This window comes from Mytilus californianus, unplaced genomic scaffold (assembly GCF_021869535.1).
Source record: "Mytilus californianus isolate M0D057914Y unplaced genomic scaffold, xbMytCali1.0.p SCAF_2, whole genome shotgun sequence".
NCBI lineage: Eukaryota > Metazoa > Mollusca > Bivalvia > Mytilida > Mytilidae > Mytilus > Mytilus californianus.
In genome coordinates this window covers 133,073,243-133,089,407 of record NW_026262668.1, presented here as the reverse complement: position 1 = coordinate 133,089,407, position 16,165 = coordinate 133,073,243, and the positions used below count along the sequence as shown (strand labels likewise).

The 16,165-nt window shown below is 32.9% G+C and overlaps 1 protein-coding gene across 1 annotated transcript in view; it reads left to right on the top strand.

Annotated features, from left to right (window-relative positions):
* Positions 1-16,165, top strand: part of LOC127731080 (formin-like protein 3) — an 85,109-nt gene that overhangs the window by 10,414 nt on the left and 58,530 nt on the right. The window contains exon 3 of the mRNA XM_052239941.1: positions 8,324-8,517. Within this exon, the coding sequence (XP_052095901.1) occupies positions 8,324-8,517 (194 nt within the window). The remainder of the gene's footprint in view (positions 1-8,323; positions 8,518-16,165) is intronic.

Below are 16,165 nucleotides of genomic sequence, written 5' to 3'. Positions count from 1 at the left end.
TAAAACACCATGATGTACAGTTGAAAGTACATGATGTTAAGTTAAGATAACACGATGCTACACCACTATATTGAAACGAAAGGCTTACCATACAATTTGTTGACTTAAAACAACACGATGCAACGTGTTAAGCTGAGATGCTCACTTGAAACTACAGGACGTACAGTTGAAATTTTGTAATGTTAAGCTACGATAGCACGATGTTATATCATTATAATGTCACAATAGGCTTATTATACAATTTGCTCATTTAAAACTACACAACGTACAGTTGAAAGTACGTGATGTTAAGCTAAGATAGCACGTTGTTATATCATTAGAATGCCACGATAGGCTTACCACACGATATGCTCGTTTAAAACTACATGACTTTCAGTTGAAACTAGGTGATGTTAAGCTAAGATAGCATGTTGTTATATCATTTGAATGTCACGATAGGTTTACCATACAATATGCTCATTTAAAACTACACGACGTACAGTTGAAAGTATGTGATGTTGAGCTATGATAGCACGATGTTATACCATAATAATATCACGATAGGCTTGCCATACAATATGCTCATTCAAAACTACACGACGTACAGTTGAAAGTACGTGTTGTTGAGCTAAGATAGCACGATGTTATATCATTATGACGTCACGAGAGGCTTATCATACAATGTGTTGACTTCGAACTACACGATGTAAATTTGAAGTAGTTTGGTCTTGACTTGAAACAGTAAAATGTTAAGTTATAAAAACAGAACGTAAAGTCAAAATAAAACAATGATAGGATGACATATACTTGTGCAGAATTGAAGAATTTTGGTGTTGACTTCGAATATAGTACAAATATTAGATCGTTTTATGTTAAATTGAAAGACACAATAATGATGCTTAAAACATTACAGAATTATGTGAATTGAAACTGCAATTCTATGGAAAAGAATGAGGGACAAATCCCCAGGATTTTTTCTTCTTCATTTGCAAGTTCGGAGGCAAAATGATATACAAAGAAAGTTTTCCATTAATTCATAAAGAATTACCCATCGCTATATATTACACTTGAATACAGTTTTGCCGTATATTTTACATGTTTTGTTTGGATATTTTTTTATGATTAAAAACCAGACTTTTTTTATGAACAATATTTAAGAAAATATTTATCTATGTTGTGTGTTAATATATACAACATAATATTGTGCTTATAAGACTTATGGCTGTGAGGGTCAAATTTTACTCATATAAAATCACATCTATGTAAGAGTTATCGGAGAATTTGTATCTACTACTCCCGTTTCCCCCGAAATAAAACATAAGAATCTGGAGTCTTAATCTTAAAAAACAAAGATCAACTGATATGACAAATAATACGCTTAGCGTAGGACTGAGAGGGTCGGAGCTATATAAGAATGTGACCCCCGGTCTTGTTAGAGGTATCTAAAAATTTGAATTTTCTTTTTCACGAAATAAAACAAAAGAATCTGGACTTAATCAAAAGCGATGCGATTACGATTTCCATAGAATGTCAGAGACGGTTTTTCGACTAGTTCGTTGAAAATTCGGCTAGGCAAGTAAAGTATGTCTTGTAACAAAGCAGGGTTTATTCATATTCATATCACACTTACATGTTCTCGTCCTGATATACATGATATATTTGCCACTGTACGTAAAACGTACCCCTTTTCCCCGAAATAAAACCAAAAAATCTGGACTTAATCAAACCCGATGCTATTTGGATTTCCATAGATTGTCAGAGATGGTTTATCAACTAGTTTGTTAAAAATCGGCTAAGCAAGCAAAATATGTCTTGTACAGAGCCAAGATTTATTCCTATTCATATCACACTTACATATTCTCGTCCTTATATGCATGTAATATTTGCCACTGTACATTAAATACAAATACATTTTCATCAATTCTTTTTTATGAAAAGGAGCCTATTTTAGCACGTTCATCGATTTGACACCCTGTAATTCATGTTTTTTGGGAGCTCCTCGAAAATTATAACACATTCCTTCTTTATTTGCAAAATCGCCAAGTGATGGGTGCCACATATGAAACAGGATCTGCTTACCCTTCTGGAGCACCTGAGATCACCCCTTTTTTGAGGGTTTCGTGTTGCTCAGTTTTTGGTTTTCTATATGTTGCGCTTAATATACTGTTGTTTGGCTTTTGATCTTTTTTCTCTAGTTTATTTCGGCTAATGAGTTTTTGTCATGACATTGTCAGTTCGGTTAAGAGTTTTACTATCCCTTTTGTATCTTTCGCCTTCTTTTATCCATTTTTGTGTATTTTTTTTTTTCGATTCTCCCCTCCCCCTGAACAGTATAATAGATAGATAAATGAAAACAGAAACACTTTTCAACAAAAGGAGCTAGATCTACAAGTAACTCGATGTGACCGAAATTGTAAATTTCTTCCTCATTAGATATATTGCCCTTAGGGTAGGTCGGGTGTCCCGCCATCTTAGGGAGCTACCATTTGATTTTTTTTGGGGGGGCTAGGATGAAATTTGAAAAAAAGGCAGGACAGGAGTTTTGAGTAAAAAAGGCAGGATGAGCAACTTGGCAAAAAAAAAGGCAGGATGACAATTTATGTAAAAAAAAAGTCAGAATAAACTAAAAAAAAAAATGCAGGACCGAATAGAGTGAAAAATAAAAAGGCGTGACAGAGATTACAACTAAAAAAAGGCAGGACAAAAGTTTTCATCCAAAATAATTCATGGACTTTAACAATTTTTACAGATTTTTGATTTTTTTCTTTTTCTCTGAAAACACATATAGATAGAGAGAAGCTGCAAAGAACCAAGAAAATCACTATGGACAAGAAAATAAGTGACGGAAATCATTAATTGGCTTCTTATTATAAGTTATAGGGGTCATTGTCCATTAATGACTTTACCAATTTAAAAAAATGAAATATTCTCCGAGTGGATATATACATAAACCTGGGCACTATCTTACTTGGTGCTGGAAAAATGGTTGACACTGCTGTAAATGATGATTTTTTTTTTAAAAGTTGACGATTTAGACTGGAGTCTCTAGGTCAGATTTCATTAGGTTTCATATAGACTTCATGTATGAGCGAAAAGTATACAACAGAATCTACCATACTTTATGTTTGGGTTGTCCCCATGCAGTAGGATTCTTCCACCTGTCAATTATTTTTGTTTGATTTCGTGGAAAAGAAAATTCAAATTTTCAGATACCTCTAACAAGGCCGGAAAGGGGGGGTCACATTTTGATATAGCTCTGATCCTCTCAGTCCTACGCTTTAGCGTATTATTTGTCATATCAGTTGATCTTTGTATTTTAAGATTAAGACTCCAGATTCTTATGTTTTATTTCGGGGAAAACGGGAGTAGTAGATACAAATTCTCCGATAACTCTTACATAGATGTGATTTTATATGAGTAAAATTTGACCCTCACAGTCATAAGTCTTATAAGCACAATATTATGTTGTATATATTAACACACAACATAGATAAATATTTTCTTAAATATTGTTCATAAAAAAAGTCTGGTTTTTAATCATAAAAAAAAATCCAAACAAAACATGTAAAATATACGGCAAAACTGTATTCAAGTGTAATATATAGCGATGGGTAATTCTTTATGAATTAATTTTTATGGAAAACTTTCTTTGTATATCATTTTGCCTCCGAACTTGCAAATGAAGAAGAAAAAATCCTGGGGATTTGTCCCTCATTCTTTTCCATAGAATTGCAGTTTTAATTCACATAATTCTGTAATGTTTTACGCATCATTATTGTGTCTTTCAATTTAACATAAAACGAGCTAATATTTGTACTATATTCGAAGTCAACACCAAAAATCTTTAATTCTGCACAAGCATATGTCATCCTGTCATTGTTTTATTTTGACTTTACGTTCTGTTTTTATAACTTAACATTTTACTGTTTCAAGTCAAGACCAAACTACTTCAAATTTACATCGTGTAGTTCGAAGTCAACACATTGTATGATAAGCCTCTCGTGACGTCATAATGATATAACATCGTGCTATCTTAGGTCAACAACACGTACTTTCAACTGTACATCGTTAGTTTTGAATAAGCATATTGTATGGCAAGCCTATCGTGATATTATTATGATATAACATCGTGCTATCATAGCTCAACATCACATACTTTCAACTGTACGTCGTGTAGTTTTAAATTAACATATTGTATGGTAAGCCTATCGTGACATTCAAATGATATAACAACATGCTATATTAGTTTAACATCACCTAGTTTCAACTGAAAGTCATGTAGTTTTAAACGAGCATATCGTGTGGTAAGCCTATCGTGGCATTCTAATGATATAACAACGTGCTATCTTAGCTTAACATCACGTACTTTCAACTGTACGTTGTGTAGTTTTAAATGAGCAAATTGTATAATAAGCCTATTGTGACATTATAATGATATAACATCGTGCTATCGTAGCTTAACATTACAAAATTTCAACTGTACGTCCTGTAGTTTCAAGTGAGCATCTCAGCTTAACACGTTGCATCGTGTTGTTTTAAGTCAACAAATTGTATGGTAATTATTTACTTTAAATAAAACTTTCAAAGTTTGAATTGAATTGAATTGCAAATATAGATCATTGCTTTTAAAACAGAGACGTCAAAATAGCTAATAATCAGCTACTGATAACATGTGCGTAATGCAATTTTTTTTAGACATATATTCCATGGCTTTTATATGTGAATGATGACTTTTAACACCTAACCACTATCCAGTATCCTCAACAGTTATATTAGTGCCGACCGTTCCTATATTTATTAAGCTAGACATTGCTGATAATATCCAATATACATTTCGGCGAACGTATGAGTGCTACGTGTATATAATATGTAACATATTGCATGCGACGTTTCTGTAGATTTTACTATTTTCACTGGATATAATATCTGTTGATATACAATGTGACGGTTCTGTGTATATTACAATTTATCTTACCTCCTATACATTTCTAGAAATATTATAAGCGACCGCGTGGATACCGTGTTAATTCGCTCTCACCCCATATGGAATTTACTGACCCCATATTCATAGGCTGATCCAATTGGGGGGGGGGGGGGGGGGGGGGGGGGGGGTGAAGCATGATTGTAGTGGCCCCCTCTTATGGCAGTTAGTGGACCCCCGTTATAAAAAGTTCTGGATCCGCCACTGTTATTTCTTTATCGTATTAGGTCACTAGCGCACTGTGTAGCTTATAATATTTATCCATATGTTGAAAGACGTGCATAGTGCCAAATCATAAAAATACAATTATTTGAGTCTCTACGAAAACCAGTAACTTGGGTACTGTGACGTTACATTCTGGTTAATAGTGTTTGTGCATGTGCAACGTTTTCCGGTGTAGGATTTATCCAAATTTTAATTTTTGAACAATTTTAATGTGAATATGTTAATTTTAAATTGATCCGTATGGACTATTGAGGATATTGTTCTATAAACCATATTTTGTGCAGGAAGAAGACGTCTGAGCAAAAATAATAAATAATTTGAATTGATTGTTGGGTACTGTTTATCTGGGTACTGTTTACTTTTTTTAGATATTGGAACACGAAATATAAGTTTTGATTTTCTGTTCTAAAAATTTCATACTTCTATTTTTTACATTTCTCTCATCCAACTTGACATATTACTTTCTATCACATTCTAGCATGTTTTCTGACACGATATCGAAAACAATGGCAATTGAAACTTTTAATACTATTCTAAAATTAATTTAACAGGTGTCTGTAACATGAACATGTAACTTAGGTATATAATATTCTGGATACTACCCATGTAAAATCAACAGGTTGGTAGAAAAACTTCACTGATTTGCATCTGCTACTTTGTTAAACAGTCTTCCGGCCCAATTCAGGACTGAAAAGGTTTTTTTCACAATTTAAAAGCCTTATGTTTCTACGCGACAATGGTAATATCGAAACGATTTTAGAACATACCTGGTAGTTCTGACTCTCGGGAGTATACTGCTGTTTCCTGTGATTTAAAATTATAGTTCTGAATTTTAATATTATTCAAATCATGAAGATAACTTGGACTTTTTTATGAATTAATTAAATTGTTTTTGTTGCAATAGTTTATATTCTCCTTATTTTTAAAGAAGGCAATCTTTATTATTCTAGCAGTTTTTCGTATGAACTACCATATATATCTTCAGAGATGAATCTAAGAGCTCTTTCTTGATTTTTTTCCATTAAAAAAGATTTTTTTCGTTACAGTAGTGCTAAATTACTGGCCAGTTATTATAGTTAAAATTTGAGAGTATGAATGAATAGTATGCTGTTATCCTGCCAATAAATATGAAGATGTGGTATGAGTGCCAATGAGACAACTATCCATCCAAGTCACAATGTGTAAAAAGTAAAAAATTATAGGTCAAAGTACGGCCTTCAACACGGAGCCTTGGCTCACATCGAACAGCAAGCTATAAAGGGTCCCAAAAAAGACCAGTGTAAAACAATTCAAACAGGAAAACCAACGGTCTAATCTATATAAAAAAACGAGAAACGAGTTTGAAACACTTATGAACCACACCAACAAACGACAACCACTGAACAAAAGGCTCCTGACTTAGGACAGGTGCATAAAAATGCAGCGGGTTTAAAAGTTTTAACAGGCGCCAACCTTCACCCTAACATGAAACAGTGGTATAACATTACAACATAAAACAACACGCAATAAAATATCATTTGAAATGGCTTAATATGATCAAAAAGACAATACACAAAAACAAGTAAATATGCACTGAACGAATAAGTTTGATCTATGACACAATATAAATAAAAAAGATGTGTCAATGTCAAAAAGACAACTTTAACCTAGGACAAAATGGCGTTAAATAAAGTAACGTACACAGTTAAAAATAAATATAATAATTTTGTTGTTAGGAGTACAGAAACATTTTTACAAAATAAATTAGTTATTCATGGTATGAGTACAGAAGTTAAATTTTTTTTTTCGTCACACTAAATACTTATCAAAGGTGGTACATATTAAAAATAGTAAGACGAGATATAACACAAATAAGTAAACATTGAATAAAAAAATGCATTACAAATTGTGTCAACAGGTCAAATTAACACGAAAGTACGATTTGAGAGTACTCGCAGTTACTAAAACTAATTAAAAGCCAAAAACAATTAATAATAAGAAATCATGAATCAGAGACTAAAATCAATTAAAACACATCCCAGGCAGGGATTTAGTGTTTTAACGCCATGGACAGTCAAAGAAGACATGACGTTTGCAATGCCAAAATAAAAGTAACGACAGGCAGTAGGATAGTTAGGAATAGCCTCTTTAAATAATTGCCTAATCGTTTTAGAATATTTAATTGTCTTGATGCGTTTTAACATATTTCAGATATATGACTGATTAGCCTTCATTAAATTCATCGAAAAACTATCAGTTTTTAAAATATCAATAACCTCGTCTATATCATAATCACTATATGCATATTTGTTCAAAAAGAAATTTGTCATTTTTGAAAACAATGAAAAGAACTGGACCAAGAATTGACATTAAGTCTTGTGGTACACCTTTAAATATCTGATCCCATTCTCTTCTGCCATTCACTGTACGAACTTTCAATTTTAATACGTTGTTTTGTCTGTTTTTCAAATAACTTTGTCATAATTTTTGAGATTTTTTTGACAGACCATATTTTAGTAAACGTAAATCGTAAATTTTTGGTGAAATAGTGACATATCAATATTCTTTTCTTATGTTTAATCTAATTTATTTGTCTACTCACAAACTCTACTGTTACAGGTTTGAAAATCAGTTCATTTTAAACAGTTTTTCTTTTCTTCGATTTTTATAATACTTGAATGATTTCTGTTTATTTTAATGTTTTTGTCTCCTAAATCTTTAGCTCCATTTATGAAAAATGTTGAACATTTCTGATACCTCTTTAGGATCTCCGAGAATTTTATCATTTCATATAAAAAATCATGTTATTGTTGTATAGTAAAAGTTAATCATACTAAAATCTAAAAAGTCTAGCTACACGCATTGCAGAAGCTTTTAGTTATTGAATTACTTTGAGATAGTCCCGAGAAACATCTGGATGACGCAGACTTTTGATACAGATGAAAATTCTCGCGAGATATCACGATGATCTAATAATGCTGCTCCCTTCCTGTCAAAGAATGAAGTTGATTGTTTAGAACTTTATGACAATATAAAAAGATTATGACAAAGCAATACATTAATGGCATCATAGGAAATTAAAACACACTTACATGTAACCTGTGCTTACTTATCGTTATTTATGTTACTCATGATTTTGAGCCATTTTTGTTCAAGCAGAACTCTGTCAACAAGGCAAAGATGACCCTCCGGATTCCGGACGGGTTTGTGTAGAAGCTAGTTTACAAACTATGGGAAATTCAGAAAGTACCCATGAATACAAAGGACACCACGATCTCAGGAATACAGCCATGCCTATTCGTCTACCCATGCCTGACTCAATGGAGTTGGAGCGAAGGTTCACTAAAGTCTTGGTAAGGATTCATGAATTATTAAGTCACAGTTTATATTATACACAATCTCTGTCTATGTGGGTACCTTGTGAAATCTCTAGGGCTTTATTACATGGGACATAGAACACAATTAGTCCAGAATAATATGACACAAGATTTGTTATGAAGAGCACACCTAAAACTAGTCCAAATAATTATGATGTCTTGAAAGGCTATTTTAATTTTAGTCTGTGACTCCTTCTTACGACCGTTCTATGAGGCGTCACAGCAAAAAATTAAAATAGCTTTAAAAGAAGTCATAATTATTTGGACTAACCTTCAACCTACATGTAACTACATTCTAAATACATTATACAACACCCCCAATCTCACAGTATTGATAATGTTTAATAGCTCTTTTGTTCATTTGTTGCATGGATCATATTAAGATTTAATTTCTTTTGGGATTCTGAGTTTAGAGCTTTGTCACAAGAGCTATCAAACATTGTACCAGTACATTTCAAACAGACAGCATCATTCCGTATACTAGACTTCATGAAAATTGTCAGTCCTGACTGCCAAATTTCACCAGGTCGGCCTTTTTCATGTCTGAGAAGGTTTGTTGTCCGATTGTTTTGTACAGATAAAAAGAGTCATTTTGGTTTGTTCCATCAACGTTGGTAGTTTGTCAAATCATTTTAGTTACATGTATTGTGGTCAGAAATCATAACCATAGAACCAGTTGAAGTATTTTCAACGGCAGCGTGGCGGGTTACCTTCGTCATAGGCATATGAAAATGCTAACGGCAGCAATACATTGAAGGACTTTAACATTGATAAAGTCATGAACAACTGTGTACATGATTTCAGAATTGAACCATATAGTTTTTTGTGAGGATTTCTTTATAAACCTTTTGGCAACAAATTATTTGTTGTACATTTTGTAATTGCTACTTATTTACTAGAAATTCGTGAATGACTGTTTGGCCAAAACCATGTTCATTTTATTCATTGACAAATTGCAAATTGCAAATGACAAATATTATATAAATAGTGGAACTGGACTCGGTGAATACACGATTTTTCTGTATTGAAACAATATTTTTCAAAAAGTATATTAAAATTCTGATCTACAATGTACATGTACAGCCGGGTGAGCCCTGAAGATTTTTGAAAAGGATACCCTTTAACTCTTAACATACATATTTGTATGTCTCTAAAATGGTTCTTTTTGTATCTTAATTTCATTTTCTGATGTTTTCCACCATAAGGAAAATTAGGTTATAATTTCCCCAAAAAATGAAGGACCATCAAATTTTTGGAAGGACCAGCAAAAGTTTGCTTTCTGTCAGTCCTTGGTCTGACAGATAAAAATGAAGTTTTGCCAACTCTGATACACTTCAAGCAGGTTACACTGAAAGTAAGTATGTACATGTACTGTTAAATTTTTAGAAAACCTTTTAAGAGTAGTTATAGATTCTTTTTGTAAATGAAGGAAATACTGTTGCTTTGAGACCTGTCATTATATTTTCTCGCCTAAGTGATGATGTTTTTGTAATTTGCATATATGAAAAAATTGTAAAGGAAAAATCCTAAATGTTTTTATATTTTGTGTACATGTATGTAAGGATAGTGTCAAAGGCGTCAGAAAATTCTGTTCTTTATATAATATCAATCATGTGACAAAAACTTAAAATAATAACAGTATGATGGGTCTCAAGAAGAATGATTTTTCATAGTGAATCTATGACTATTTAAGGTTTAAAAAATAATTAACTAAGCCGAAAGGAAAATATGTTTACTTTCAGGTCTTACCTGCTTCAGGCAGTGTACAGAATGCTGCTGTCTGTGTTTAATGCATTGTTTTATTAAAATTTTCCAGACTTTTTTGTCGTCATAATTAAGGAATCTGTGGGCAGCCAAATCAGGAAAGTGCCTCAACTGATATCCAAAAAGGGATTGTTATTTAACATACAATATATCTACAAACTACCAATATTTAAGGCCAAACAAATAAAAATTGTTTGTTTCCTGCTTCCAAGATGATAAAAACAAGTATTTCTGAGCATTTTAGGAGAGAATAATGCTACATGTGTAGATACACTATTTTGATTTGATAATTGCCTGAGTCAGTGCACGTGATTGACATTTATCCCGACATCTCCAAATGTGTTTTGATATTGCAAAGACACCTACAAATGTCTGTTTAGGTTGAATAATTATTATATTTATTTTTGCTTTTGATAATGTTTTTTATATAGCTATAAACAGAATGAAAAAAAAATGACTAAAAATTAGGGTCAGAGGGTATGAGACAGGTAAGGTCGGGAGGCAGGAAACAACCATATATTTTTTGTTGGTCTTAGTGAAAATTTGTCCATATTGAAAGAAAATTATATATGCTTATCACAGTGTCTTTACATATATCAGTGGGCTTTTATTATTATTATACCCCTTGCTTTATCTGAAGCAGGGGGTTGATGTACTAAATGTATGTACAAATTTGTAGAGATGAGGGAGTTTGTCTGTTTTCTCTTTCATCCCTCCTTTATATCTGCAACTTTAACCCCTAAGAATAGAATTTTATGAAACTTTCACAGAATCTTAAATACATAATAAACATTTCACCTCCCATTTCATTTCTTCATCCAGATGATAATCTTGGTTTACTTTGGCATGAGATTGACTTTGTCATATCTCCATACTACATGTACATGTATGATAAGTAAGGTTCAAAGACCCTGTCATCAAATCAACAAGAAATGTAATGAACCATTTGATGTAAGGCTATATGTAAGTTCTGTGGCCATGGATTATTGTTTAAAGCCATGATGTTGTCTTTACATCATCCAATTTTTATACGACCGCAAAAAAATTTTGCGGTCGTATATTGGTATGACATTGTCGTCGTCGTCCGAAGACACATTGGTTTTCACACTCTAACTTTAGTTTAAGTGAATGGATCTCTATGAAATTTTACCATAAGGTTCAATACCACAAAAGGAAGGTTGGGATTGATTTTGGGGGTTATGGTACCAACAGTTAAGGAATTAGGGGCCAAAAAGGGGCCAAAAATAAGCATTTTTGTAACTTCCAGACATAACTTGTGTGTTAGTGTATGGATCGCTCTGACATTGTACAACAAGGTTCCATATCAGAAAGGGAATGCTGGGATTGATTATGGGGGTAATTGCCTCCAAATTTTAGGATTTAAGGGCCAAAAAAGGGGCAAAAAACAAGCATTTTCCTAGTTTCATGAAAATAACTTGTGTGTAAGTGTATGGATCTTTCGGAAATTGTACTACAAGGTTCCATATCACAAAGGGAAAGCTGGAATTGAGTTTGGGGGTAATTGCCCAAAACGTTTAGGAATAAGGGGCCAAAAATAAGCATTTTTCTAGTTTCCAGACAATAACTTGTGTTCAAGTGTACGAATCTCTCTGAAATTGTACTGCAAGGTACCATACCACATAGGGAAGGCTGGGATTGAGTTTGGGTGTAATTGCCTCAAAATTTTAGGAATAAGGGGCCAAAAAGGGGCAAAAAACCAAGCATTTTTTAGTTTCAGGACAATAACTTGTGTGTAAGTGTATGGATCTTTATGAAATTGTACTACAAGGTTCCATATCACAAAGGAAAAGCTGGGTTTGAGTTTGGGGGTAATTTCCCTAAACGTTTAGGAATTTGGGGCCAAAAGGGGCCAAAAAACCAGCATTTTTCTAGTTTCCAGACAATAACTTGTGTTCAAGTGTACGGATCTCTCTGAAATTGTACTGCAAGGTACCATACCACAAAGGGAAGGCTGGGATTGATTTTGGGGGTAATTGCCTCAAAATTTTAGGAATTAGGGGCCAAAAGGGGCAAAAAAACAAGCATTTTTTTAGTTTCAGGACAATTACTTGTGTGTAAGTGTATGGATCTTTATGAAATTGTACTACAAGGTTCCATATCACAAAGAGAAAGCTGGGTTTGAGTTTGGGGGTAATTGCCTTAAACTTTTAGGAATTTGGGGCCAAAAAACAAGCATTTTTCTAGTTTCCAGACAATAACATGTGTTCAAGTGTACAGATCTCTCTGAAATTGTACTGCAAGGTACCATACCACAAAGGGAAGGCTGGGATTGAGTTTGGGGGTGATGAATCATAAGGGGGTTCAAAAACTTTGAGGGGGGATTTTTTTTTTCTTTTTTTTTCTTTAATATTTCCATTTTAAATTGGTTATTTCTTATTTATATATAAAAGCAAATAATAATGATATGGTTTGAATAGGTAAATTAAAATTTTTGAAGTTTTTAGACCACATTCATTCTGTATCAGAAACCTATGCTGTGTCAAATATTTAATCACAATCCAAGCTTGAATGTTGTGTCCATACGTGCCCCAACTGTTCAGGGTTCGACCTCTGCGGTCGTATCAAGCTGCGCCCAGTGGAGCATTTTATTATTACACATATACATCAATCAGAACTGTATCACGACACCATTGAATGTTCTTATTTTCCTAGACAGGCTGTTCCATGAACTATTTCAGTCTAAATTGATTCTGTTAGTAAATGAATTTATTATTGCTTCGTCATTCATACCCAGGGGAAACAGATTTGACAATCACAAATTAACTGGTTCAGTTGTCTATAGACAAAAATATTATAATGATTTTTGGTTTTAATGATCATTAATGTACATGTACAGTAGTTTTTGTAATAACAATATGACTTTTTTTTAGTTATTTCAAACCCTACCCTTGTTTTAGCCCAAAAAATCAGTGTCACACTGACCTGTGTGCCCTCATTCCTTTCTAGAATCAAGTTTGACAATCTTAGCAGCATGATGCAGTGTACACTTCTCGTGATTGATAAAGTTGAAGGTCATGCGACATTTTCATCCTTTTTTTCTAAGATCAAAATATTACATTGTAAGTTCATGAAAATACAGTGATATATTAAGTTTGAAGTGCTCATTGATTTTGGAGTAAAACTACATTTAACTAAAGGTAAAAACAAAATGTTCCATCTCATACAAAGTCCATTCGAAGTCTCTAATTGACACCCAATATGGCTGAAATATATTTCCAGTTCTAAGGTAATCTTTTTGTCTTTGTTTTATTCTCTCTAAATAATTGTATAAATGATTCTACTTGATTTGTCACAATTTAATGTTTTTATAAAGTTGTGAGGTCCAAACTAATGTTGGATTGGTTACAATACTGTGAGGTCTCAACTGGTATCAGATTGGTTATAAAGCTGTGAGGTCTCAACTGGTATCAGAACGGTTATATAGCTGTGAGGTCTCAACATATATTGGATTGGTTATAATACTGTGAGGTCTCAACTGGTTTCAGATTGGTTAAAAAGCTGTGAGGTCTCAACTGGTTTCAGATTGGTTATAAAGCTGTGAGGTCTCAACTGGTATCAGATTGGTTATATAGGTGTGCGGTCTCAACTGGTATCAGACTGGTTATAAAGCTGTGAGGTCTCAGCTAATATTGGATTGGTTATAATACTGTGAGGTCTCAACTGGTTTCAGATTGGTTATAAAGCTGTGAGGTCTCAACTGGTTTCAGATTGGTTATAAAGCTGTGAGGTCTCAACTGGTATCAGATTGGTTAAAAGGTGTGAGGTCTCAACTGGTATCAGACTGGTTATAAAGCTGTGAGGTCTCAACTGATATTGGATTGGTTATAATACTGTGAGGCCCCTTCTGGTATCAAATTGGTTATAAAGATGTGAGGTCTCAACTGATATTGGATTGGTTATAATACTGTGAGGTCTCAACTGGTTTCAGATTGGTTATAAAGCTGTGAGGTCTCAACTGGTATCAGATTGGTTATAAAGCTGTGAGGTCTCAACTTATTTTGGATTGGTTATAAAGCTGTGAGGTCTCAACTGGTATCAGATTGTTTATAAAGCTGTGAGGTCTCAACTGGTATCAGATTGGTTATAAAGCTGTGAGGTCTCAATTGGTATCAGATTGGTTATAAAGCTGTGAGGTCTCAACTGGTATCAGATTGGTTATAAAGCTGTGAGGTCTCAACTGGTATCAGATTGGTTATAAAGTTGTTGTGGCAATTCTTTTAAGTTTATTTTAGACATACAAGTCAAAATTTGCATCTAAAAGACTTGTAAATGAGAACAGATGTATCCATGAACTATTATTTGAAGTTGTCATTAATATCATAAAAATGTACACATATATATATATATTAAAAAAGGAAGGAAGCTGAGATGACTGTTACATAACTTTGTTTTGCATTGCTCTTGGGGTGTCAGTAATAAGCTATATAGATCACAATAGTACTATAATGTATCACTGACCTAATTACAAGTACATACTATCCATTAATAAAAAAAGTCAGTGTGAGTCACCCATGGTTATTATAACTATCTTGTAATTAGCATGGTTTACTCACTGATGGGTTCTGATTGATGTGTAATGATATGAACTAATTATAGACATGAGAAGTGTGAGGATTTGACCAGCTGGCTTCAGATAAACTATACAAAACATATGTCTTCCCTGGATAATGTAAATATGCCCTCTCAAGTGTCAATTTCTATGTTTAAACACATTGTTATGTGACTGTATTCACTTTGAACTTACATTCCAAAGTGTCTTACTTTAATAAGTTCCAACATGTAAAAACAATGCAGTTGTAGAAATATGTGTACATTTGAAGTTTGATCAAAATAGTTGTCCAACAATATGTTAACATTTCATATGGTATATGAAATCAATGGTTCCGCCTACAGTTCAATTAATAAAAGGCACCTCAGCATCAGTAATTGCTTTAAATAGATAATCATTTGTATGACAAACTTTACAATTTCATCATGATATATGAGTAAGTTTGGAATTACCTGAACAGATGTTGATTTACCTGTGGAAATGTCCTAACATTTAGTGTGATACATATTTTTTGTCATTCTAATTTATTTTAAAGTTTTTGTGACGCATAGAATGTTATGATATATGGAATGGAAAATGAATTAAGTATTCTGTACTGTCTGTTTCATTGATTCTTAGTACAAAAGGAAGCTTTTATGTATAAACAAACTGTTTCCTTTTATATGTAATAAAACAGTCCTATAGCTGCTTATTATAAGGTCATTCCCTAGTCATAAGTATTCACACTCATATTGAGGAAATCCAGTCATAAGTATTCACACTCATATTGAGAGAATGTTTTATTTCCTATTTCCCATACATAAAGTTAAAACAACTCTTTAAAATATTATTATGTATATGAAAAAAAATTTGAATAAACTACATGCACATATGCATGTATTCTTGTTTTGTACAGTACTACATTACATGTTGTAATTATTTTTAGCTCATATGTCCAATAGCATTGCCATCACTTGACATCTGTCTTTCATGTCTTTGATATCCTCTGTCATCTTTAAATTTGTTATTATCTTTTGAAACCATTTGACAAATTTCAACCAAACTTGAACCAATTGATCCTTAGACTATATCAGGTTATATACTATAAATTTGTGTTTTTGTTCCTTCCAATCAACTAGCATGGCCACCATGGCTGAAAATTTAACATAGGGGTAAAATACATTTGTTGTCTAATATCTTGAAAACCATAATAGATTAAAAAAAATCTGACAAGAATAATAATGCTCAAAATGTCAAGATCTACCTACATTATACTTCCCACGATTTGACAAAAGAAACATGCAATTAAAA